At 39.2% G+C, this 26,563-nt stretch overlaps 1 protein-coding gene across 1 annotated transcript; it reads right to left on the reverse strand.

The window, feature by feature from the left end:
• Positions 1 to 4,641: 4,641 nt before the first annotated feature.
• GSPT1 (G1 to S phase transition 1) lies at positions 4,642 to 25,727 on the reverse strand. Its single transcript, XM_018067424.2, has 15 exons — positions 25,698 to 25,727; positions 16,428 to 16,475; positions 15,994 to 16,035; positions 15,018 to 15,245; positions 13,968 to 14,001; positions 12,472 to 12,549; positions 11,563 to 11,743; positions 11,039 to 11,193; positions 9,943 to 10,083; positions 9,099 to 9,192; positions 8,678 to 8,758; positions 8,123 to 8,296; positions 7,605 to 7,694; positions 7,130 to 7,298; positions 4,642 to 6,423 (listed from the first exon to the last, which is right to left on the reverse strand). Exons 3-15 carry the CDS (start codon positions 16,013 to 16,015, stop codon positions 6,371 to 6,373), a joined length of 1,500 nt encoding a protein of 499 aa, XP_017922913.1. The 5' UTR covers positions 16,016 to 16,035; positions 16,428 to 16,475; positions 25,698 to 25,727; the 3' UTR covers positions 4,642 to 6,370.
• Positions 25,728 to 26,563: the final 836 nt, after the last annotated feature.

The following is a 26,563-nucleotide window of genomic DNA, read 5'->3' on the forward strand; positions in this document are numbered from 1 at the left end:
GCTTTATCCCAGAAAGGTCAGGGGCTAATCGAGTTTGGAGCAGAGCTCCGGAGGCCGTCAGTCCGTCCCGCCCCGGCAGCAGCGCCAGCCGGAGGTCAGGCGGGGATGCTCAGGGCTGTGTCCAGCCCGGGCTTCCCAGCTCCAGGGATGGAGGCTGTGCCAATGCCCGAGTGTCCCAGTGCTCCATTTGTTACTGGCCTTCGGGTAGAGGACAAGCCATTCAGATTTTTGTTGTCCAAAGAATTGTTACCCATGTCTTCAGATTCCTTCTTTGAAGCCTATCCCTGATTTTATCTCCTGTATTACTGTCCTTTTGCACTGGAGTGCAAAACAGTTCCCTGTTTTCCTGAGTATCAGGAGGAACTGTTTTTATGATTGGAGAAGGATGTCCTTAAAGAACTGCTGCCAGCTCCCCTGAGCAACTTTCAGAGCTGCCTCCCATGGGATCTTACCTGCTGGTTCTCTGAATAAACTCATGTATGTCTCATGGAGTCCAGGGCCTGCCTTCTGCTCCTCATCTTCCTCACACTCTGTGTCTTGAACTCTGCTATTTCCAGGTCACTGCCATTGAGGCAGCCACTGATTATCACATGCTAAACCATTTCTTCCTCATGTGTGACTAATAAAGGCACAACTGCTGCGTCTGCTGTTCAGTTTGGGAATGCACTGACTGACTACATGGAAGTAGCTTAATTTTAGGATACTTATCCCATTCGGTTCCATGCTGGATAAATACATTGTTCTGAGATAAAATCTGGCCTGGAATTATTTTGCCCTCATTCCCACAGTGCTGTGTGTGCCTTGGCAGCTTTGCCTTGTCTGCATTCATCACACAGGTAAGCTGGTACCTGAGTAACACAGCTATGCATCACCAGGGTTTAAATATGCATGTAATTAGGAGTCTGAGTCATTCACTCATCTCTAGATCTTTCCTTGCCCTTTGCCTTTCTATTTATGGTTTTATTCTTTCTCATCAAATGTCTTCCAACAAAATTTGTTGCTCCATCGGTGTGCAAAGAGAAAGTACAAAGAGAAAGAAACTAAAATACCCTAGTCTCATGACAAACTGTTTCACGTAGTGGTTTATATTTTCATTCTACTGTTAGTGTTTTTTAGAGCAACAGTGGAATAGTTGATGGCTTCAAGACATATCCAGACTTATGAAAGAACTATATGGACATAAACTGATTTTAAAGAGTGGGGAAAAAAAATCCTATCGTGATATTTGAACAAAATAAACGAAACTGGCTAAGAAAAAGAAAAGCTATCCTTTGTTGCCATGTTGTTTGAAGTATTGATTAGAGAAATTACTGAAGGTGAGGAACAGGTAGGGTAGCCAAAGAGGGCAGACTCATTAAAATCTTTTCAGTACTGGTAGAATTTAGGCATGTGGTGTTGTATATTCTGATAACTGTATTAGCCATACTTCCTCTTTGCATATTTTAGAGCAGCCCTATTTTAATAAGACATCAACATACTAGTGTGACATGTTAAAACAAAATAGAAAAAGTCAGATGACTGGAACATCTCTCTGAAAATAAGCCAGGCTAGTCTTGCAAGATACGATTGAACAGCATGTTTGAAGCCCAACTGTACTGGGTCAGTATAGCATTAATAGGATAAAACTAAAGGGACTATTATTAGCAACTCAAATTCAAATTTTTCACGTCAGTCTCATCCAAGTTCATTTTTCTGAACAATTTTAGGTCTGACATGACTGAATTTTACTAGATGTGATTTAACTGCCTTAGTATAATCATTTTCTCTGGAAAGGTACTTGACATAGCTAACAGACCTGCCTTGGAAAAATTAAGTTAATCTCTGGATAAGAAATATTTCAGCTTAATACAGCATGCAATGAATATAAACTATAAGAGAGTGCACTTTTAATTTAGCAAGTTCATCAATTTACAGTTACTCTTACAAGGAAATTAGGTTTGATGCTCTGATCAGTGTTATTGCTGTACATTATCCTGCTGTAGCTCTCAATTTAACTTTTTGGACTATGGAAGTATGTATATTTCTTAAAGCCATTTGTGCCACTTACTTAAATGCTAAGATTTAAAATAATTGCAAGCCAGTCTACCTCATTACTTATATGTTTCTCTACATGCCTGATTTTATACTTTCTCACTGCAAAGCTTTCCTCTTATAATGCTTTGCCTATCACCACTTCCAGAGGCTTAACAGGTGACAGGGACATTGCCTCAAATACCTTTTTGCCATCCAATTCTTCATCTATTAACTCTCTTATTATTACTTTTGTTCAGAAGTACGTGGATTTTTCAGGGGTATGTAACTGAGGCGAGATGTAGAAAAATCCAGTTTATGTTGGAAGTTGATACTTCTTAGGAAGGAAAGCCAATGAAAGGATATGTATTATCAAAAGGTATATATACACAGACAACAGGTTTTGGGTTTGTTAGCATAAATTTCCACTTTATATTAAGACTAGAATCCTTTCTAGTATTTCTTCAGAGGAAAAGTAGTATCTTGTCAGGTTTATAGTGCTTTAAAATAAACACAAGGAAAGAAACAAGTTCACAATATAAAATCTTCAGTAGTAACTCCAGTTTTGTTGGTATATTTTTCTGTACCAAATCCTCTATAGGGTATACAAAAACAGCAGAATAAGTGAGAGCCTTTAAGTACCAGTTCAGGAAGAAAACAGTCTTGTCTGGAGTACATTTCATCTGCTTTATCATCATAATTTAAACAGTCTGAGTTAAGAACCAAAAAGCCAGAGTAATACAGAATCAAATACTTGGGACATTGAAACAATATTTTTTTTCCTTAGGTAATATTCATTAATAAACACTTATAAAAACACATTTCTCATAATTAACATGATTTTTAATATATGGAGTGGTGCCATAAGTAGTCTAAAACAGAGGTTGTTCACTGAGCATTTTTCCCTGGGCTTTTTATGCCACTAAAAAAGATCTGCAGAGGGGCATTAAAGTCATGAGCAGCAAATATCCCCATGGATAAACCTTAAAGCAGTCGTTTTTCTTACAACACTATTACACCATAGTCAAGAGCTTGCTCTTCAGGAACACAATTTACTACCAGAGGAAGTGTCTCAGGAATCCAGTGTCACCATGTTTGTGGATCAGTTCCTGATTGTCTGCAAGAGATGCCCAAGGAGGCTGGAATGGTTTCAAGAAGACAGCTGCTGGCAATGTCACCCATTCCTCCAGTTAGTGGTCACTTGCAGAAACAAGTCATTATTTTCCTGTTGCCAAACAATTAGTACTGGTGCACATTCAGATTTTTTTGCTTTACATTTAATTTTGGTTACATATACCAAGGTTTTCAGTTCAAGGACATACAAAGTCTTAATTTAGAGAATTATAATTTGTGTTTTTATAAGTTACATCGTGGCTAAACACTTAAGCCATATCTACACTACAAACTTTGGCCAACCAGCAGAGAGAAACAGGTGTGATCCTCATCACTACCACACTGCAAATGCTGTTTTACTGGGGAAAATAAAGCCCCAAATCCCTCCTTTCTGCAGAAACATGCTCACAGTTTTGCTGGTATGAGTTACAGCCACGCCAGAACCCAGGAATACTCTGCCAGTGTTAGATGCAAGCACAGGTACCCTGGCAGTGCTCCTGGTGCTCCTGTAGCTTCAATCCAACTTCTATCTCCTTCCCCCCCACCTTCCTTTCAACTGTTGTGGTTCCACAGCTCCTTTAGTTTTATCTTCAAAGCAGTATACCACATTTTCAAACAAGGAAGTATTCAAAATGGTCATTTAAAAAAGTTTATTACATCAGTGAATCAGCAAATAGTATTTATTTCCAACAAAGCCACATTATCTTTTTTTTCTTCTTTCATCTAGATTTAGCTTTACTTAATAGTAGTAAAAATGGGACTATAAAATGTAGAATGGAGATGAAATGAAAAAGTTGAGATGTGATCTGAGGACTATTCAAACACAATGTACTTTCAGCTCTTCTACCCAAAATGCAGCCAATTTGTGCAGATTTATGCCTTATATTTTCATATCAGTGTATTTGCTATAGAATGCAAATATTTTACACCCAAATAAAAACTTCCTACAGGATAGCAATATCTTTATTGCATAATGTGGATTCTGTTAACAGACAAGGTGACATTAACTGGATTTATGGAAATGTAATCAAATGCACTAGATGGGATGAGTAATGGAAATACTCAGACTCTCTATCTACTGATATTCCAACCCACCAGATGACTATTCAGTTTAATAATAAATACTCAGTCCAGCCTCATAATAATGAGGTTTTAGAATCCCCCATTAAGTTTGTTCAAAAGTGGAAAAATTCTGCTGGAGCATCATGTAGCCTTCAGATGCATTTCAATGCCTTAAAAAAAAAAAAGGTTTAAAAGATCTAACAATTTAGGAATCTAACTCTTATCTAATAATGGTCTTTGCAAATTTCAAATCCATGAGCTTGCTTCAAGAAAGCAGTCAGATATCTGGAAATCTTAAGTCAGTCCAGAATATGAACAAGACAGTAATTTTCCTTGGCTTTTAATTTCTTCATTAGTTTAAGATCCAAGGAACTGTGGGTTTTGTTCACTTGGTAGGAAAAAAAAAAAAAGTTGCTTTTAAACCCTGCTTTACCAAAAAAAATAAAAGCCCAGAGATTTGCAGACATAATAAAATTTATTTAAATTCCATGCATTACGGTAGCTACAAGTGTAGTCATATGAAACGGAAGGACAATAACTTCTTCTGTCCATACAATGTAGCTGTAAGTGAAATGAATGGGAGTTCCACAGTTACAAAGAAACAAACAAAACCAAAAAAAAAAAACCAAAAAAAAAAACAAAAAAAAAAAAAGAAAAAGACCAAAAAAGGTAAATCTCTTTCAATTTTGAGTTATCTGTGAATTCAGACACAGTCACTAGACTGTAAACTTTTGGGGGAGAAGATGGGCTCACCACAATTGTACAACTGAAAATGTTTAGTTTAAGACAGTCTGAAGAAGCTCTGAAGATACCTTTTAATAATTACTACTAATACTCTGGGAACTGAAAAAAATCCCTTAGCCTTCATCCTAATTGTTAGAATCAGGACAGCAATTGCAGACAGTCCACTTCCAAAGTGCAGCTAAATAGGGTTTTATTATGCAGCTCCTTCAAGTTGTACTGAGTAAGCTTTACTTTGAACCAGTTTTGCTTTAATTCTTCAAGAAAAACTTCACTGGTCCTCATCAGCTTACATTGCTTTTGATATGCAAAAATTTACAGACTGTGCTTGATTCTGACCCTCCCATATTTCGGTATGTGCAAATTCTTAGGGATTTAAATAGTCTGTCTCCCTCTCAGTTCAGACTGATCTTTAAAACAGCAAGGATTATCCAGCCCTCTAAATTAAAGACAGGGTGAACTGAGTAATTTATATAACTGGCACTTTTTAATTGGCCCAGTTCTCCCACAAAATGCAGCTCTTATAAATACTAATAGGCACTATTGCCACAGATTCTCTTAGTTTTGCAACTTTCACTGATTTACTGGTTGTTAGCATTTTCTGCAGTTAAGAATTTACCAATGCTGAATTTTATAAAGACACAATACGTACTTCTAGCCTTCAAAATTGACTTACTGTGTCTAGTAATGATGTTAAGTCAACCTAAATTTGCTGAAGTTATTAACAAATGTAAAGCTAATGAAGGTGCCACATTTGCATGAATGTTTTTTTTTAATTTTCAGAATGCATTCGACAAAGGGAAGGGGCAAACCTAATTGTTTTAATACAAACTTGGTTGAGTGCCCAATTGCCTCATTTAAAACTGTGTGTGTGGGGAGGCTGAGGAGTTTAGAAAAGTCCAAGTAACCAAATATCTGGGTTACTGGAGAGTTAAAAAGCTAAATGCAACTGCGTTACATCCGGATAAAAAACATTATTCAAAAGCAATTCGAATACCGAAAAAGATTTCAAATTGAATAGTTTATTAACATGGTAGTCATCTTTGTAACATGTGCACACACACTCGCACACTCTGAATGATCTGCCTGGAAAAAAGAGGTCTTAATATATATGCTGGGGGAAATTAAACATTAAAAATCCTTTAGATTTTCATAATTATAGGCAATTATGTCCACATCACTTACAAAGCTATTGCCGAATCTTTCCAAGGAAGCAGAATTTGGGAGAAAAAAAAAATTTCTTTTTTGGGAAAATTCAACAGTGGCATAGCAGAGCTCTCAATATGAGAAAGCTGACATAATGTGGACCTTTGCTGTGAAATTTGTCTTTGCAAAATATGGGGAGAAGTTTATCAATGGGCAGAAAATAAGAAGGCGGTGTGAAGTAGGCTTTTGCTGAGTCGATTTTCCTCACAGTTTTGTGCGGGGTCATTGAGAAAAATGCTTAGTCCTTCTCTGGAACCAGTTTCAGAACTTTTCCAATTGCAATGGTCTTACCTAAATCAAGGAGACAAACAGCAGAGTTACATTTATGGTGAAAAGGATGTAGAAGTCTCCAAGAACGTGAAAGCTTTCCCCAAAATACAGGCTCTTAAGAGTACTAGAAATCATAGAGAAGAAATTGTTTTATTGCAGCATGAAAGCATCTGTGTATTTTAAAAGCTCGAGAAAATCTTCAAGATAGTAAACCTGCTATTGTCACAGTCAAGAACATGATGTGGATTGTGGAAAGCCTGCTCTGCACTTATCTAAGGAGAAGGCAAGGCAGAGTCACTACCAGCTCTAATTTATTTTAAATGCATCCCACAAATCTGTGAGTTTTATCAGGGTGTGCATGAGTTAAAGACCAACACACACAACCCCTCTGATATTTTCTAACTTTCATCAGTGAAACTATGGTATTCATATTGTAGGTGGACATTGCAGGACACATTAAGAAAGCATTGCTGGTAATCTTTCAAATCCAATCTTTTGTTTCACAGTGCACATTTCTGTACATTATTCATCTAAAAGAAAGCTTCCTGTTACCAGCAAGAACTCTGCACAATGACAACAATTTGCTTAGATTTACTTTTCCATTGTTACCCAGAGAGTGATTTCCACTAGATACCAGCATTTTAATACCTCACTGCCATGCATGATGCCCCATTTCAAGCAGCAGTATTTTTGCAGCAGTCAGGAGCTGTGGAGGAAAGAGCCTTACCCTCATCCCTTAAGGTAAAGCGACCCATCTGAGGGAAATCTTTGAATGTCTCAAGGCAGATCGTTCCTGCTGTCCTTAAACGGGCAATGCAAACTTGATCTTGTTTCACAAAACGGGGCCGTGTCTTACTTTTTTCTCCTGTTTTCTTGTCTACCAAGCAGATTAAGGCCTGCACAAGAAGAAAAATTCATAGCTGTGACTGCTAAAATAAGGGTTATTTTTCTTTACAAACACTTACTTACAAATATACATGCAAAAAACCTTCCAAGATTTACCACGTAAGAGTCAGTCATGACTTGCCACACTCTTCAGAAAGCTTATGCTGACAGTTGCAGCCATTTTTGTTTGTGTTAGGAGACTGACCAAGAATTCTACTCAAAACTGAGCTTTGTTGCATTAGTTGTTCTACAGATGTATGTCCTGACAGAACAACTCATCCCAACAACTGGACTGTCTACAGTCACATCACACTTACTGTTATCTCAACTTCTTCAATACAGGTGTGGATGTGCAGCACAGCATTATAACCTGGGCAGATAATGGATTTGTGCTCAATTATCACTATCTGCAAAACAATTCAAAATAAGTGCATTTTTCCTAATTTCAATTATAAAAGAACAGAGAATAATCAAATGCAGAACTAAAAGGTATTAGAAGGTATAGTTGAAAAATATACACACAAAGTTTTTTCAAAGAACCAAAATTTATAAGTTACTAACTTGTTTATAATATGAAAGTAAAAAATTGAAGAACTGGCCTGATGAGATCTTGCTTTCACCATTATAAGCATCCAAAACTTCACCAAAAACTTAATTTCAAAATAAATGATATGATGCCAGTGTTAAGTATATATGTTATTGCTCATTTAGAGATATGGTAGTGAATAAGAAATCTGAACTGAAACTTCAAACTTCTAAAGTTTAGAATTGGTGAAACACAAAAAATACCATGTTTTTTACCCCTTACACAGCAATTAAATGCTGGTTATTGTACCTGGGCATCAAACGTGCGTCCAGAATGACAAAGGTTGTTGAGATCACAGAGAATAAATCCTGGAAGAATCTCTTCCTCTTCAATTCCCTTCAGTCTGATTTTTAGATTTTCACCTGGGGCTACTGAATCGGTTTCTACATCATCAGAAAGGATTCCAAGAACTTCCACATTGTGCTTAAAGAAAGCAAAAATGTAGTTTTGTACTGTGAATATTTTAGTCTGGTACAAAATCATTTTAATATAACAGAATTTCAATAAATAATTCCACTACAGTTTAAATTCGCTATATTCAATTTTGCAAGCTTCAGAACATTTAAAATATGATTTCAAGTCTGATGACTTGTAGTCCAGCAACTGAGTTTTGAAGGCAAGACAACCCAAGTTCTGAATGCTTAGGGAGGGACCATACACACACCCTGCCCCCAGAAACTTCATCCATGGAAAACCTGAGAGCTTAGTGATATCCAACAGAGCAACACAACATTTTCTGAGTAATGAGTATCTTTAAGAATCAAGCTCTTTTTTAGGGTAGTAAATATCTAAACCTTCCCATACCTTGTTTGGCATCATCACAAGCTGTTGTCCTTTGCAAATAGAGCCCGACTCCAGCTTCCCAAGGACCACAGTGCCCATATCCTTCACAAAAAGAAATCATTACATAAAGATTGGAAATATTTTCCTAAAGAGTCTGCTCTATTTATGATTTAACTCTTAAGTTTGATTACTTAGCCCTGTAAAGTTATCTAGCACTGGTATACTTAATATTTTGGAAACTGTTCTCATGAAAGATTACAGATTTTAAGTGTTTCATATAATACCCAAATTATTTACTTCCCCTTCCCACCTCTATTACACAGTTGGAAATGTAACATTCGCAAAGAAAAAAGATACCCTCTAAAAGTACAGTAAATAGTCCATTTACTGCTCTCTGATAACAGCCCATTTATACTTTCCATCCTATTATTTTAATTTGTACCTTGTATTTATCCACAATTGGCAGCCTGATTGGTCCATCAACTGAACGGTTGAAGTTTGGCAAATTATCCAGGTATGGAATAAATGGTAATCCACTAAAAGAGCAGAAGGCATTTGTTTCAATTTTGTGAGCACCCTTCCATTTAAAACATTACTCAGAATGGATAAATGCAGTCCAACAAAAGGAATGGTTTTCACTCTCTCATCATTAAGAACAGTGACTTCTAAGACAGTTAAATCTATTTTAACATCCCATCAGTAGTGTCCACTTTACCCCAGCTAACATATATAATAATATATTACCCCGGAAGTGCATGTTTTTAAGTTACATTACAAGCATATTTTACACAAATTAACTATTCCTTTGAGAATCACAATAGATGTGTACTATATTTTGGAACTACAAAGCTAGGTCCAAATGTGATTTCCATTAATACTTTTTTAAGTACAATGAACAATACTGAAAAACATGATATCCACTGAGAGACATGGCTTGGCACTAATTATAACACAGCTCCAAGCAAACTTTTCACATCACACAGTTACTTATTCCAGCAACATGTCAACTGCAGCATCACTGGCAATTCCAAGTGCTTGTATGGCACTAAACTCACACAGCCACAGAAACACTGCTAATGTTTTACTGATAATCCTCTGCAGGCAGCAAATGCTTTTTGTTGGCACATTATATGGCTGTGTTCCTGTTGCCCTGATTTATTTCCTCAAGCACTTTAGAACACAACTACAACACATCACTCTATACTACCTCCCACTTCACTGTAGCATTTACTTTGATTGAAATACAGCAAATATTCAGGTGGCTCAATTCAATTTAAGATACATACATATACCAAGGACAGAATTCTGACTGTTCTTTAAGGTTTGCTCCAGTCAGTCCTGAGCAGGGCATGAAATGAATATCCTTTTTGGGATTGAAGCCAACTTTCTTCAAAAATGGCACCAGTTTCTCTTTACATTCCTCATATCTATTAAAATGACAAGCAGATCAAGATAAGTTTCACTTATTCCAGCATAAAATAATACTGTACTTAAAAAAACCCAACAAACCCCCTGGACATATCATTTTCATCAGTTAAGTTACTAAGTGAGCAGCAAGCAAACCTAATAAAGCTTAGTGGCCTATTTGCATCTTCTCTCCAGCCTTCCAGCACAACTTGGTATTGTCTATTCCCCCTCATTCCTCTGCTCCATAAAGCACCATCAGTTTTCTCCATCTGCTTCAATGATGGGGCTGGATAAGCAGCACCACATGGTGGGAATGCTTTGAGCAGGATATCCAGGCCAACACAGCAGGACAGACCAAGCAGCTGCTGAGGTGGTGCTGCAGCCTTTCACTGTAGTGCCTCAGTCTCCTCCAGAAGTTCTGAAGGTTTTGTGCTGTTTATTTCTGGTACACTTCTTCCTGGTGGTTTTGGCTGAATTCAATGTCAGAAGGTTGGGGCAGGACTAAGAGAGCACAAGTGGCCATGCCTGAGTCTCTCAGGAAAGCAGGCTCATGCTCTAAGCTTGCACAGGCCCCCATGGCTTTCCTCAAAAACCTTCACAAGTCTTGGCAGCACACACAGCAAATTCTGATAACTCTGCCAAACTCCACTACTGAAAACCGAGTCACTTCCTCTTTTTAAATTCAGTATGAAGTTTCCAAGTCAACAATTAAACTATGTTAGAATGCATGGATTTGTCAGATAGGTCTGCAAGGATCCAAGCAGATGAAAATGAATGTTTTAAAGTAATGCAGAAGTTCAAGCTTAGTTGAGAGGCACTGTCCTAGGCACTGTGCTGCTGGTTTTCTGCCATTTTTATAACCTGTCTTTAGTCCACCAGTTTACCATTCTTTCAGCAAAAATGGGATAAAAAATTACCTAGGAATTCTTTTCAGTGTCTTTCAATGAAGAATAATTTTTTTAATATTAAACTCACCTTTCATTACTCCAGTTTACAGTTGGATCATCCATTTTATTAATAAGAACTATTAAATGTTTTACACCTGCTGTTTTTGCTAACATGGCATGTTCTCTTGTTTGTCCACCTTTCTCAAATCCAGTTTCAAACTCTCCTTTTCTTGCAGAAATAACCTAATTAAAAACATATATTTTAATAAAAGTTCTACAATTCTCTCAACAGGACAATCAACAATGGATAATACTGCCTTATTAAAAAATAACTTTGAGTAAGTCAAAACTAGTAAAAGCTTTCAAAATGCTCTGGTATATCCTTAATGTTACCCATTAATTTTTGCACTGACATAAAGAAATCACATGACACCTGTGGACAATTTTAAGAATCTATTAAGTTACTCCAAAACCCACTCAACTTGGTAAACTTAACATTTAAAGATTATACTGTAACTAACCAAAAGAATAAACAACCAAACAAAACAAATAAAAATAAAAAGTTGAATTCCACAGTATACCCAAAACAAAAGTATTCTGATTTGTCCTTACCAGCACAGCAAGATCAGCTTGAGAAGCCCCACCAATCATATTTGGAACAAAGCTCTTATGTCCAGGAGCATCTAAAATAGTGAAGTGTTTCTTCTCCGTTTCGAAATAGGCACGACCCACTTCTACTGTTTTACCTTTGTCTCGTTCTTCTTGGTTTGTGTCTAAGGCCCACGAAAGGTACCTAAAAAATCCCAACCCAAAGGCTCTATTTTTGTATTCATTTTTATTAATTTATATATGATTTGTTATCATAAAGTGTCTTTTTTTCTGCTCAATTATTCTAACCATGTCAGCATTACCAAACTTAAGCATTTCCAAGACCAACAGTGACTTTCATTGACTGTTCTATTCCCTCTATCTTTGATACTTTGATCATATCAACTGTTGTTCCATCCTAATTATTTTATCCCATTGGCCACTGACAAATTAGATTTCAGTCAGAATGGCCAGCTCCCAATAGGGGGATGATGGCTGCTTGGTAAAAAGAACATGAGACACCCTTTCTATTCCTCTCTCTCACACATAATAGTGTTAGTTCAGGTCAATGCCCACCCCTTGAGTGCTCCATCACTGCTCTATCCCTAAGGAAGTCTTTAGCTGCTCCTTTTCCAGAGCCCTTTGAACTCCACAGCCAAAAATAGAAAGCTTTCAAAAGGGAAATCAATTTTCCAGGAGTTGTTTGAAGGAGAAATCTGACTGCTAAATGTGCTGTACATGCAGACACTGCCCCCCAAAACCCAACCAACCAAAACACAACAACAAAACCCAAACCAGAGGCCAACAAAAAATCCACCCATGCCAAGAGCCCAAAGGAAGGCAGCCCTACAGGGACAGAGCTCGAATCAGTTCCCCATTTCATTGCAGTGAAAAAAAGAGCAAAGTGTGCTGTTATCTTCAGCAAGTTCATACCATGTTTCTCTGTTTTTTTCTTTAGCTTCTCTTTCATATTTTTCAAGTGTTCTTTTGTCAACCATTCCCGTCAAATACCTAGGAAGAGAGGGGGAAAAAAATGCAATTTTACATTAAGCAGAAACATATTTCCAAGTAGTTAAATCCTTATACAGTCCTTACAGATTATTTTGAAAAAATGGAATAGCCTGATACTATCAGCAGTGGAATTTTTTTTGCACAAAAAGCCACACCATTATCTGATATGTAAAAGTACACCAGCACCACTTTAGCAGAAGTATGAGGAATGTCTTTTAAGCCTAACTGTAAAATGTTCCACAGAGGCAAGTTTTCAAAAGGAATTACATCTGTTAATTTTGATATACTGAATTAGTCTCAGAAACACTTAAGTAAAAATTGTTAAAGAAGGATTTTTTCACATCCCCGTCCCATTTCTGAACTGTAAAGGAAAGTAACTTTGGTTTCATTCTTTTTACATAGAAAAGGAAACTGGTTTTTCAAGAGAGAGCTTTCAGTGATAAAAAGAAGCAAGTACTGTAGTTTTATTATATTATAGCATTAATTTTTTTCTCAGCTATTTCTACTTGATCTTTTAATAACATTAATCTTCTTAATTTATAAGGACAATTAAAGATAACAGTAAATAATGGGTTAATGACAAAGTTGATACAAGCACACAGTTTTCCCCCCTTACATCAAAGGGATATTGTGCAAAACTGAAAGACCACAGAAAGCTTTAGGAACAGAACACATCAGTAGGAGTGTTAAGAACAGGCATTTCCTTGTACAAGGAGAATACTCAGACACATCAGATAATAAAATGCCTATTTGCTCTAGTATGAGCTACAAGGTTAAATGCAGCATGACAATTCCAACATTCCAATTTGGTCGAAACAAAACAAGATGAAAATGCCAAGGCAAAGACCTCCCACTTTTGCTGAGAATATTATTGTAAAATCATAGAAATACTGAGTGTCAGCAAATAGCATTTATTTCTTCATGTACTGATTTCCATGTTTAAAAACTGTAAAATCTAGCTGCATGTATTTACTTTTATCTCACACTGCAGATATTGGCACATTTTGAAATCAAATTATGTCTGACAATATTTGCACTGGGGAATAAAGATATTACATTTTTTTTAGTCTTCTCAAAAAGGACAAAATTTAACAAAAGGTATAAAGCAGTTTCACATAGCATTTTAAAATCATGAAGAAAAATAGCCACGTTGTAAGAAAGTGATTCATGTTTAAAAATTAATAATGTATGATTTTGCATAGCTGTTTCCATTAAGTGAAAATGCTATAGCAATAAAAGTGATCTGCTGGAATTAAGAAGTTCCAAAGACAGTAAGTAACAAAACTGACTGGGATAGTAACATTATACAAGTATTCATCTATGCTGATTAAAGCCACAAAGAAAATATCACTCATTTTAACTGATGTTTTTTAATTCACAAGAAAGAACAGGAAATCTAAAAATTTAAGTTTCCTTACATTATTTGTCCTCCAATAGTTGACTTGCCAGCGTCTAAAAAAAAAAAAAAGAGTCATGCACAATTTAAAAGAAAATCCTAGAAAAAGAAAACCATTATGAACAAAGTAATCTGATTTAATTCCAAATGATTTATTTTTTACATCATAATCTAAGTTTTTTGAGGCATCCTGCACCTTTCCTTGTTCCCATAATGTTTTGTTGACAATTCAATTACACTGAACTTTGAAAATTCTGTTTTCATACATGCAAATTGAGCATTATCCATAACAAAACCCCTGAACAAGGAGTGCTCCAGCTAAAGCAGGGGTTAAGAGTGTGGGAAGCTCATGCAAAATCCCTTTCCCTGCTTCCTTTATCCCTGTCTCCAACTTGGGTGGGCTGCTCTTCAACACTGGGATGTACCTCTGCCCACTGCCTCTTTACTTCAGGTGACTCCCTTCTGAATTTACCCAAGGACTCAGCTTCTAAGGTGATAAGAGACTGTACAAATAAAGGGACAGAATTTATTGTGGATTTAATAATTCTTCTGTACTTTTGACACCACCTAAGTTTTTCTGAAGCTTGTTGAAACTATTAAATGAGGATATTTTGCTATAAATGCTCCTTTTAACTATGAATTACATTAATCTATTGTTTGTAACTCTGCAATTTTTAGTATTTAGAATAATAGTGGTTGAATCTAACAGTAAGAACCCCTACCCTTTTAATTTAAGTAGAAAAGAAGCACTGCTTTCTGATTTTGTTTTTTAGATCATAAACACATAATCACTTCAGCACTCAACAGGAGCAGGTACTTGAGAAATCATGGACACAGGCACTGCTGTGTCCCAGAGAACACACTCTGCTCTTGGCACACTACTCCTGAAAGACCTTCTTTCCTTTTTTTCATTTTTCCAGAGCAGCTTCAGTAGAATGAATGCTCCCATTGCCCTCAAGACATGGTGAGCCCACACATCCCTCCAAAGAACAGCATTAATTTCTAATCCTCTGAGTTCTGGATAACACACAACACAAAAGATCCAATTACTTCACACTCCCTTCCAACTCACCTACGTGTCCAATGAATACTACATTTACGTGCTCTTTTTTAGGAGCACCTGGAGGTGCTACAACAGATTTGGGTTTTGGTATTTCCTCCTCCTCTTCCATCATTTCCTGAGCGCTTTCTTCCGAAGGCCCCGCGTCCCCTGGGGGGCCACTGCCAAGCTCTGCTTCACTTGTTTCTTCTTTGTGGTCCCACGACTCCTCTGGGGACATTTCTGTCTCTCCATTTTCCACTGAAAAAAAAAAATCAACCAGCCAGATATATTCAAATTGATAAAGAAATTAAAAGCAATTACTACGGGGGAAAGCCCCTACCCCAGAGATCAACTGAAAGGTTTCAGCTGCCCATCTGTTACCATCTTCCTAAATAAAAGGGGACAACTGCTGCTCCTTCTGAAATTATTCATACTGGGAGCTTCCAAACCAGCTTGTGTGCTGACATAAGACATCTATGATTCATAGGGATTAAGAAACTTCTGAGTTAACCAGGCAATAATTTTACAAAGAAAAAGCAAATGTGAAGCTCCACTCAGCCCATCACACTGGTCTGAACCCACAGACTCACACTATCATGTGTTTAGAAAGCCAGGGACAGGGACTGTGGTTTAAGTTTGCTCATAAACCAGATTAAAACAATGAGAAAGATACAATTTCCATGTTCTGATCACTCATATTGCTGATCACTTTGAAGTTTTTTGTTAATCACCATTCCACATATATGAATGGGTCTATTTTGTGATATGAAATTATTTTTTTAATACAGCACTAATACTTTTACAGTGTCCAAGTAATCTGATTGCACCTGTCAGCACATACAAGTGCTTGATTATCTCTTTCCTCATCCAAGTATAAAGACACAACACAAAATAGTAAGGACCAAAAATGTAAAGGCTCTTCTATTTTGTTTGCAGAGATTCAGCAAAAGGACTATATAGTATATTATAGTACTACCACAGTGAAAAGGAACAATTCTCATCTTACCAACAGATTCTGAAATTTCCATGTTAACAGCAGCATTTGGACCTGGAGGGAAAAAAAAGGGAAAAAAAGGCATCATTAAAGACACACATTTACCATGATACTATCAAGAAGAGGGAAAGATGGAATGACTAAATTAAAAAGAGGATAGTTCGGATGTTTTGGCATTTGCCGAAATTATTCAATATACAGATTCAATTTCAAAAATTCTGCTTCATGCAAGTTTTATGATCTTCTGTAAACCACCTTATGCACCTTGTTCAACTGCCTATAAAACTGCAAATAACTGCAGATATCCACATTGCCTTACAACAGTAGTATGAGGATAAAGATAATGAAGATTGGAAAAGGTTCATAGAGATTTTAAAGAGGAGATTCTTTGTAATAATTTTTAAAAAATGTTTAATGGAGGTCCATCAGAACACAAAAACAACTACCTTCACAAGGGGCTGTCTGCTCCTCTGGAGAAGTCTCTACAGGTGCACCTGGAGAGAAAAAAGTTTGATTTTTAAAATACAGTGATGAAACTGATTTCCAAACTTTGGCACGAAAGACCAACTCCCAACTTTATTGCATGAAGTGTATTGAAAGAACAAACACCTCCCTCCTGCCAAGCATTACTAAACAGCCTCAGAGCACAAATACTGCTGAAGAACACTGCCTACAACTTGTGAAAGTAAGACACCAGCTCTAAAACCAGGCCATTTATTGCCCTACATGGAAAGATACACATAAAGCAAGCAATTTTTCTACACATAATATTTTACCTGCCCACCTTTTTGGGCATGCTGGCTATTTCAAGTTTTAGTGTCTAACTGGAATTTAAAAATGTCAAACCAGTTTCATTGCATCCAAAGAAACAATATGCCTGTGGTGTCAAAAGTGTTTGGAAAGGCTCTGCCAGCTCCAGCTCACAGGCGCGTCTACACTGCTACTGCCTCACTTCCATAGAAACACTGAGGAGAAAATTGAACCAAGCTCTGAGGAATAAATTCTTATGATCCTCTGGAGTTATTGGGGTCAAGAAACGATAAACTCGTTCAGATGCTTTCTAAGTTCACCAGTCCTCTTAAACACTACAATATGGTCACATTACTTGGTGGGCAATCTCACCAGGCACGTGCTTATCAAAGCCACAAGTATGGTTTTTCAGATAAATCACTCATGCTAAAATGCACTCATGCACTAAACTATATGCTGAGGTATAACTAATTATTAAACCTACCAGGAGTGATACGTTCCTATTAGCAATTACACCACTTCATGTTTTAGGACATTATTCCACATGATCAAGAGGCCTTCTATAATCATCCCTAAAACCTTAACCTATTTAGATTTCTCTTGGTATAAATTCAACTTCATAATTCTTTGAAACAAATTCATTATCTTTTTTTCAGCCCCATACCAAATACAAAGCTCTGTTCAGCTGTACTCCAGCTCTCCTTCAATGCAATTATAAACAGAGATCTTAAAGCATCACTTGCTCTATATGCATGATGGGCCCTAAAGATGAAACAAATCCCCTCAAAAGAACAAAAGCACACAGGGAAGGACTTCATTCTAAGCCTCTTTGCTTTCGCACTGTTTGCGTATTTGCTGCAGACTCCTCTAAACTGGAGCAGCGCTGGGAGAGCTGGCAGAGGGCCAGAGGACAAAGCAGGCAGGGGGAATGTGGGTCACAGCACAACATCCAGTGGCCAGCAGCAAACTGGGGAGGGGCACAGGAGGGAACTGTTCCCTGCACTCCTGTGCTGGATCAAATATGAGCTACATGCCCAAAAACATAGGAACAAAATCTCAAGAGAATTGTTTAATATAGTAAGTAAGAGCAGAACACAAAGGCAGACTCAATAATTCAAGGAAAACCACTTCACCTTTAAGTTTCAGCTCTGAAACACCTTGGGAATCTTTGGATCACATAAAAAGGGGATGACAATTCTGAATCCAGGTGAGATAGGCTTACTATCCAGGGCTCAATAGGGCTCAATACTGAAACAGGACATGGGAAGAAGTCCAAACTCCACACTGTGCCTGTGGCAAAATGTTTGGACAAATTCAGTGAACTGAAATAACCTTGCTTGTTTTGCCCATGAGATAAAGAGAAGAAAATACCCTTGTATTGTAAGAAAATACCTTTAAAGGTGAAGGAAACTGGGAAAGGTTCTAAGTAGTCTCTCTAACTTACCCTGATCCCTCCAAAACACTGAAGTAGATATGCAAAGTTTTCCATTTTGTGTTTTCTGCAAGGCAGTAACTAACATCATTTATGCTTAACATAGTTTTTACTATTATCTTAAAAACATCACACCCAGCAAATTAACCACCAACTAGAAAAAAAATCCGTAACACACTTCAAGTTCAGCTTGAACAGTTTAGATTCTCACCTGTGAAAATCATTCAGATAGGAATCTTGTCATATGAGAGGGATTCAAAATACACTTTGTAGGAAATCTTAAAGTCAGCAAATGTCTGAAGTGATGCCTCAAGGTACTGGATTACACATTATAGGCACATTAGATTTTACACAGTATCCTCCACCCCCCATCTCTCCTCAAGCCCTAAGTCAAGAACTGCCACTGCAACCTTATTCACAGTATTACTTGGAGTGAGTGGTTTATCTTTAGTCCTGCTGAACATCAGAGCCTCAGGATGTTTTTTGGAATATCTTTGTTGTCAATGACAAAGGCAAAAATGGATACACATGCTGCATTTACCTACTGGTGACACTATATAATTCAGTCTTGTCTGAACAAGGTAATTGTTTGGGGGCATTTTAAGTATAAAATTCACTGGAGGAGTGTGCACACTTCCAATAAAGAGTCCAAATTTGCTCAATTTTAAAACATGGTGATTGATCTCTTTAAAATAGAGATCATGTCCTAAAGATATACTGCAAGAACCCACTCTGCCTACTTTGTTCACACAGCCTTCTACTTCAGCTGCTGAGTTTGCTGCATATCACACCAAGTTTTGTACTTATATGCATTTCTGCTGTACAATAACCAAAGCTGCACAGGTAGAACAAATCAGAAATTATCACCCAACCTCTGAAAGTATTGTTTTAAGATAAGAGTAAAATCCAGGAATTTTGCAGCATTAACAGATTAGAATGCTTGTACACAAACAATAGAAAATTGCTTTTTAATTACATTTATATTAGAATGTAATAAGTTTCTCATATATCAGATATATACAGCTGCTAAACTAAGAATCAATATTAGAAGAACTGCAATCAAAATGCAGTAATAAAGTCAAACTCAGGTGCTAAGCAGTAATGACAACTTCCACCTTTCCCCAAAGTGCAGTGTTTACCAGATGCACAGGAAAAGCTGCTCAAGGTCTGCACACAAGGCAGCACTGCTGAGTGGTTACCTGGTAACTCCTCAGCAGCAGGTACCTGAGCCACAATGCAAATGCCTTCACAGAAGTGAGGCATGAATTTGTTGCAGTGCAGGGCACTGCCAGCTCCCAGCCTGCTCTGCTGCTGCAGTGATAAGAACCTGCACAGGACTGGAACCTCACAACTGGGGTGGACTGTTGGTGCCACAGAGCTTGGAGATCAAAACAAAAAGGGGAAAAAGGAAAAAGGCCAATTCAGTTTGAAAGAAGCATCTCATCTACAAAAGGTCTGTACAGTGAATTTGTTATGGCCCCTCTAATACAGGCATCACATTCCTTCACAGGAATTCCTGGAAGGGTAAAGAAACACATGACACCCACCTTAGGATTCCTATCACCTTTTTGTATGTGTAATTTGGATACCTGAGTTCAGCACATATTTACACAACAGTCACACAGTCTCAACAGTTTTCATGAATTACATAATAGATGCTTGCACCCCCCCCTTTTTTTTTGTTAAATGAAAGCATAAATGGAATTACAGCAGAGTAAAAAAATTAAAGTCTGTGTCAAACATACGCAGCATGAGAAGCAGAATAAAACAACCCCAAGAGATTCTTAGTTAACAAAAATGCACAGAAAATTACTTTAAGCACAAATAAGTGCTACAGCTGAGCAAAGTATTTTATATTCATTATTTCAAAATATACAGAAAGAAAAGGTTTTCAAGAGTTCACTGTAAGGCAGATGTTTAAAAGTTAAATACCAAATTATTTTCTTCTCATCTCTGTCCTGATGCCCCAGCTTCACCAGTGGACACAGAGATGTATGCCCAGTTTTTAAAATACACCAATGTAAGAGCAGCTTTAACAGTTTAACATGACTGTAAAATTCACCAAAAAAATTAGCACTTGCTTCATATTCATAGGATTACGTTAGGACCCACCTTTTTCCTTCCCGAGTGAGGACACACCTTAATTTTATCTTATCTAAACCCGACATGCTCCTTAACAACTAAGTCTAAGAAAGCTTATGGGGATTTTCAGAGAATATAATGAAAACCCCTTTTGCTTAAAGGCCAAGTATTTGTGCTCAGTTGATAACTTGATTTTTGAGACAGATAATCAAGAAATCAAACACAGTATTTGAACAGTTCAGAACTCCACTCTCTAACAAAGATCTCTCATAACCCAATATTTTTAGTATAACCCATAATTTTAGTATGGCATCACCTGTCCTAAACTAACTTTTGTACCGAATTCCAGACACTGTCATTTTCCTACAGACCTCTTCAAAACACAGTCATAAATTTCATGGATTAAATTATGATTGCTTTATTCCCTAATAATAATAAAAAAACCCACAAAATCAACCCCCCCATCTTTCCATCTTAGTTCATACAATCAGTTGCTTTTCTTGCTTGCATGTCTCTCATCACAAAACAGGACAAAACCCCCCAAATTCCTAAAATGGAATTGTAAAACCAGACTATAAATAGAATCTAAGAACTATCCCAATTTATTTTTGTGTTCATTTTGATAGAGCAATCAAGTTTTAAGAGATAACATCATGCTTTCAAGCACATTAACTGAGGAGCTGGAGCCAGGGTGCCAAACACGTGGTCAGCAGCCTCCCATCCACAGCCTGTTCCCAGTGGCCTGTCTTTTACTGGAGTCATGCAAGGCCACAAGTGCAATGAATTATTCTAACAGGAGCAACACAATCCTGGCTGCCTTCCTGGGGACACTTCAGATGTAGACAAAGGACATCTGTGCAATAAATTGGCACCCTGACTGCATCACACAGGTGTATTGTATCTGATCACCTGGCAAGTCAGTGCCAAGACATCCAGCCTTTCTCTGGTCTAGAAGTGGCTGTGCAGCTCATCTGTCAGGACAGGCTGATACAGAAGAACTGCACTAGACAGTCAAGTGACAACTGCAATCAAGACTTTCAGATAAGAACAATTTCTCCCATATACTGGCATTCACAATACAACACTGATTTGCTGCCATGTAAGCAGTGCAAGCTCCCAGCTCTGAAGTATTAACAGCAGCACTACCAACACCCCACTCATGAGGAAATCAGCACATGGCTGTTCAAAGGCTGACATGAGCAAACCCTGTCACCCTTGAACACAACAGCTTCTCAAATAGCAGTTTCAGACAAGACTTTCTCAGCAAGTTCATGCACAAAGTGAAATCTCTCAAGGACTAAATTGTTGAAGATTCTGAAAACACAGTCTACAGAGAACAGTGTAAAACAAGAAGACCGGCTTTGGGGAACCCAGGGATACAGGTAACTCATCATCCTACCCTGGAAACTACAGGCACCAGAACTCAAACAGAAAATACTGAAACTTCTCCCCTAGTGTCTGACTGGCAACACGTGGGGAATATATGGATGTCCCAGCTAGCTACAAGGTCAGAAAAAACGAAGGCTGGGAAAACCAGAAAGATAAATGCTATATCCATTTATTTACAGCATTTGAAGGCTCAAGGTGTCCAGCTGCTGGACTGTAACTAAAAGTGGCTACTGCAGGTGAGTGAGGATATTTAGGGAGTGAAGCAAACTGAAGGGCACTGGATCTTTAGCCAGATGTTTGCTTGGCTCAGGACTGTAGGTGCAAGTTGTTTAAACTGTAGTCATTAATAAAGATGTTCAGGAAGTGACTTGAAGAGGTCAAGAGAGCTACTAAATGAAGCAGTAGCACTAATACCACTAAAAGGATAAATGCTGGCTTTCCTTACACCGGCTGTGATGAGTCACACGCTTCTTGTTCTCATTACTTTTGTACTAATGACAGCTTTTTTTCTTACTACAACCACTGCATACTTCAAATCATTGAAGAATTCAGATTGGAAGGGATCCCAGGAAGTTATCTAGTTTAGTCTCCTGCTCCAAGCAAAATTAACACTTTGAGTGAATACTTAAAAAATTCTAACAAGAAAAACTAACCTAAAATATAGTAAAGACCATCCAAGGAAACTGTGATCAATTTTACCAAGAATTCTGTGAATATTCAAGAACTGTGACAAAAACTGAACGACAAGAATGCAGATTTACACTGCATTTTCAGAAATGTTTTGCTTCTTGCATACCCAAGATAAAAAAAAAAAAAGTTAGATTACAGAAGTCTTATTAATCAAGGGGTTGGTGTTCACTGTACCCTCTGAACCATGCCTTGATACAGACATGAATAAAAAAGCCACCCAAATATAATTACATCTTACATACAACTACAAAAGTAGTAAAACATAGCACAAAAATAAGCCAGAGATGCTAAAGAAGAGTGAAGTTGCAAGGGCCAGTTGTGACTAAGAATGTTTAGAAGCCTTAACACAACCACACCTGGCCTTAGTTGAGTTGCTGGTCCAGCAGCTGCTACCTACAGAAAGTTCCCCTGTTCACAACATCCTTCCAGTCCCATGTCCAGTGACTGTGTCACAGCCACACCTCGTGCAGACAGAAAACAGAGAAGTCTCCATTTCACATTTCCACAGAATCCAGCAGAGAGAGATTTGACACAAATGAGTTTGACTTGGACACAATTGATAAAAGCAAGTCCTCACAGCTACAACATTTGGAACATATTGGCTTTAATATGCTGCTTAGGTTCAAAAATGTAAATAACATGCTTTTTACATATAATCAAATGGTAATTTAATTCCATACTAATTCCCAAACTATCTGCAAGCAAAAATTATATTGATGGTAAAGCCAGCTCTTCTCCCTAATATACAATTTCCAATCAAAAGAAAGCATGCATAAACCAGAAGTTTTAAGGTAAAGTACTCAGAATGCAGGTCTCAGGAGTTTCCCAATTTTAGAAAGTTAACATCTTGTTCCCTAAATGGCTTCCAAGAATGTTATTTCTGTGCTCTAAACATAAGGGACAGGAATTTTATTCAAATTACTAGAAACATGAAGTTAGTGTGCATAAAAGGAAAAAACACCATTACACACCACAGCCACACAATGGAATCAGTGCTGTGGAATTTTTTTATATGCCATGGCACTACCACACATTTATCCTGACCCACAATGCCCTTTGAGTTACTGAGGAATTATGACTTGAATGAAACCTCACCAAGAGAAAGTTCCAAGAAGAAAAGCATTATTAGAGTTTAACTTTAAGCCACTGAAGTTAAACTGACACCCAGTTTTTTAGATTTTTTCCTAACAATCAAGATTAATTTAGATTCTTCCCAGTACAAACCATGTACTGAAGTGTCACAGAACACCTATGGGGAAAAAAGCAAACTGGGTTGCTAAAAAGTAACCCATTCAGCACCATTGTCTAATCACATGTTGTTCTGACTTATTTCCAGAGCAAGCTCCACCTCGTTCTTCCAGCCAGGAAAGTAGTTGTCACCTTATACAAACATCTGCAAGGAGAAGACTGTCAATTACTTTCTGCACCCAAGTACATCAGACACGAAAAAGTACCCAACAAGTACAGTCTTCCAGGTAAGAAAGAAAGTTAGTTTTTTATAACTGCACATTTTTGTCTGCCTAAATTTAGGAATATCAAAGTTACTTTTAGAGAAACTCAAAATCCTAAACCTTAAAGAAGGTATAGCATCAAGGTGAATTCAAACCAGGTAGATCATAGCACTATGTAGGAAATGTATTCAGCAACTAAGATGCAAAGAAAAGCCTTCCTGATCACTCCAGATGGCCAGGCAGCTTTCAGTAAAGTCATCTCTAGCTTCTGGAAAGACAAAGCTCATCACAGGCCTCAGAAGTAGCAAGAGTGGAACAAAGGACAGTGTGATGAAATAAATCTAATGAGCAGGTGAGGAAACGCAGTTTAAATCCTACAAAAAACCCCCTAACTATAGGAAGCCTCAGAAGGGACCTTACAAAAGTAGCCAGGAGACAAAACCCCACAAAGTTATACTAAAAACATTCAAAACACCAAGAAAGTTTTCAATCACACTACTGATTACATAGTAAAAAAAATACTTGGATTCAGGTTGCAATATCTGGAAAACACTGGGATGGATTCTGCAGATTAGTCAAAGGTGCATCACGTGTCCATCATAACCTCGAAGTACCCAGTCTGCCCTTACACCTGTGAACTCAAACATGTATATTTATTCTAAATGGAATCCAAGGGTCTGCCCATGGCTTCTTGAAAGCATATTTTAATGCACTTATATTTTGCCTGCATAGTACATGAGCTACAACTTGTGATAAAAATCAGGAGTGCTGAGCAGCACTAGCAAACACATAATCTAACATTTGCTCTACCATCAGAAACAGGTTATAATGTTCTGCTATGAAAATTTTAAACCTTCATATATGAAAGTTATAGTTTTTAGTTGTTAACACCTGATAACTTTAGATACTAGGGAGAGCAAGACTAATTAATGTATTAAAGCAGAACACAATAAATAATAAGCCACAGCCAACAGGAAATAGTGCAAATATAATGTAACGAGTAGTCTCTTTAGTGAAATTAAATTACTAGATAAATATCTAGAACACTAGCTTAATTCATATTATACCAACAGGAATAATTGAAAAAAATTAGAGAAAAAAATAGGAAGGCTTTAAACTCCTTAGCTGCAGGAGTGACATTAAAATGCTACCACAAAGTTAACCAGCATGTCTGATATTTGGAAGGACCTTCAGTTTGGAGCTGGAAATGAAAAAGTAGCTCTCCTTTCATTTCCCATATGCAAAGTAAATCTAGTATAAACATTGGTTGCGTACACAAAGATCCTTTGAAATTAAAAGCAGGGTAAATTTCAAGTTATTCCATTCACTGAAGCCAGCTGGACACAACTCCCTTCCCTGCTAATCCTTTATCAGCATTAGGTTGGAAAAAAATAACTACTTGATATAATCCTCAAAAAGACATTTAAGACACATCCGAGCCACTGGTGGCCGAGGCAGTGCTGTTCTCCCCAGCAACACCAAATTTATGACCACCAAAACCTCCGACAACTCCTGTCGTGCTTTGGGCAGGTTTCCTCTCGTCATGGGTGACCCTTTGCGAGCAAAGGTACCAGAGAAACGCACAGGGGACCCGCACGCAGCCAGAGCACCCCAATCAGCACCCCCATTCCTGGGCACGACCCCCGCGCCCGGCCCGGCCCCGCAGAGCCCCCGTCACCTGCAGACCCCGCCGGGCCCCCCCGGGCTCGGGGGCTCCCTCACCCGCTGCCCCCAGCGCTGCTCCCGGCCTCTCAGGGCCGCCAGCCCTCAGCGCGGAGCCCCCCGCCGTGCCCCTCCCGCTGCCGAGACCCTCCTGCGCTGGGGGCCCCGCTGCCGCCCCCCGTGCCCCCGGTCCCCGGGCGGCCTTCCCCGGCCCGCGGAGCCCGGCGCGCTCCCAACATGGCCCCGCCCCCGCTTGGTACCGTGTGGCGGCGGCGGCGGGAGCGGGCGGGGGGATGGCGGCTGGCAGGCCGGGCGCGGGCCGACCCGCAGGGAAGGACACGGCACCGAACTCGGCGGGCGTGAGACGTTGGCACGAAGGGCTTGGCGTTGAGTTCAGCTTGCCGGCTGAAGGCCGCCCGAGCAGCTCCTGCTGCCCTCGGCCTCCGCGGCCGGCGCGGCCGCAGCCCGGGCCGGCGGCCGTTGCCGTTCTCGATGTCCGCCTGGTCCCAGCAGGTCGCGGGGCCGAGTCACCTGCTGCTGTCGCTGCGCTGCCGTTCGCCTCCATTTTGTGCGGCCCACAAGCTCCGCGCCCGAAAGCGTCTCCGGGTGAGGGGGGAGCCGGGCGCACCGACTCAGCACTCGCTCCGCGATTCCGCGTGCTGCTCCGCCGCCCCGACGCGAGCGCCAGCGTGGCCACCGCGGCTGCCATACCGCTCCCGGTTAGCCTCCCGGCCGCCATCGCCGTAGTTTTTATCTCCCCGGGGTCCCGCCCCGCCGCACGTCCGAGGCGCGGCGCCAGAACTACAACTCCCATCAGGTAACGCGCGAGCCCATTCGTCCCGCCTCCCCGGGACAGACGGGAAATGGAGTTGCCTGCGTTCTCTGTGCGCGGAGGGACTACAACTCCCGTCAGGCTCCGCGCGCGCCGTGCGTCGCTGCCGGCCCCGCCCCCCTGCAGGAGGGCACGGACCGGGAGTGGCGCGAACGCGTGAGGGGGACGGGACCGCCCGGCCCGCGGGGACCGCCCTGGGGAACTTCCATCCGTGTAAAACCGCGCCGCGCTCGTCCTGGACAGCACAGGGGCAGAGTGACAGACACTGACAGCACCTGCGCTGCGCCAGGAAAG

The sequence above is a fragment of the Manacus vitellinus genome, unplaced genomic scaffold (genome assembly GCF_001715985.3).
Source record: "Manacus vitellinus isolate BGI_N305 unplaced genomic scaffold, ASM171598v3 scaffold_12_pilon, whole genome shotgun sequence".
Taxonomy (NCBI): domain Eukaryota; kingdom Metazoa; phylum Chordata; class Aves; order Passeriformes; family Pipridae; genus Manacus; species Manacus vitellinus.

Coding starts and splice junctions, on each gene's coding strand:
- GSPT1 (XM_018067424.2), bottom strand. CDS start 16,015: ATGGAAATTTCAGAATCTGTTG. Junction 15,246..15,993: donor GGAAATTTCAGAATCTGTTG/GTAAGATGAGAA, acceptor TTTTTTTTTCAG/TGGAAAATGGAGAGACAGAA. Junction 11,744..12,471: donor GAAAAAAACAGAGAAACATG/GTATGAACTTGC, acceptor GGGATTTTTTAG/GTACCTTTCGTGGGCCTTAG.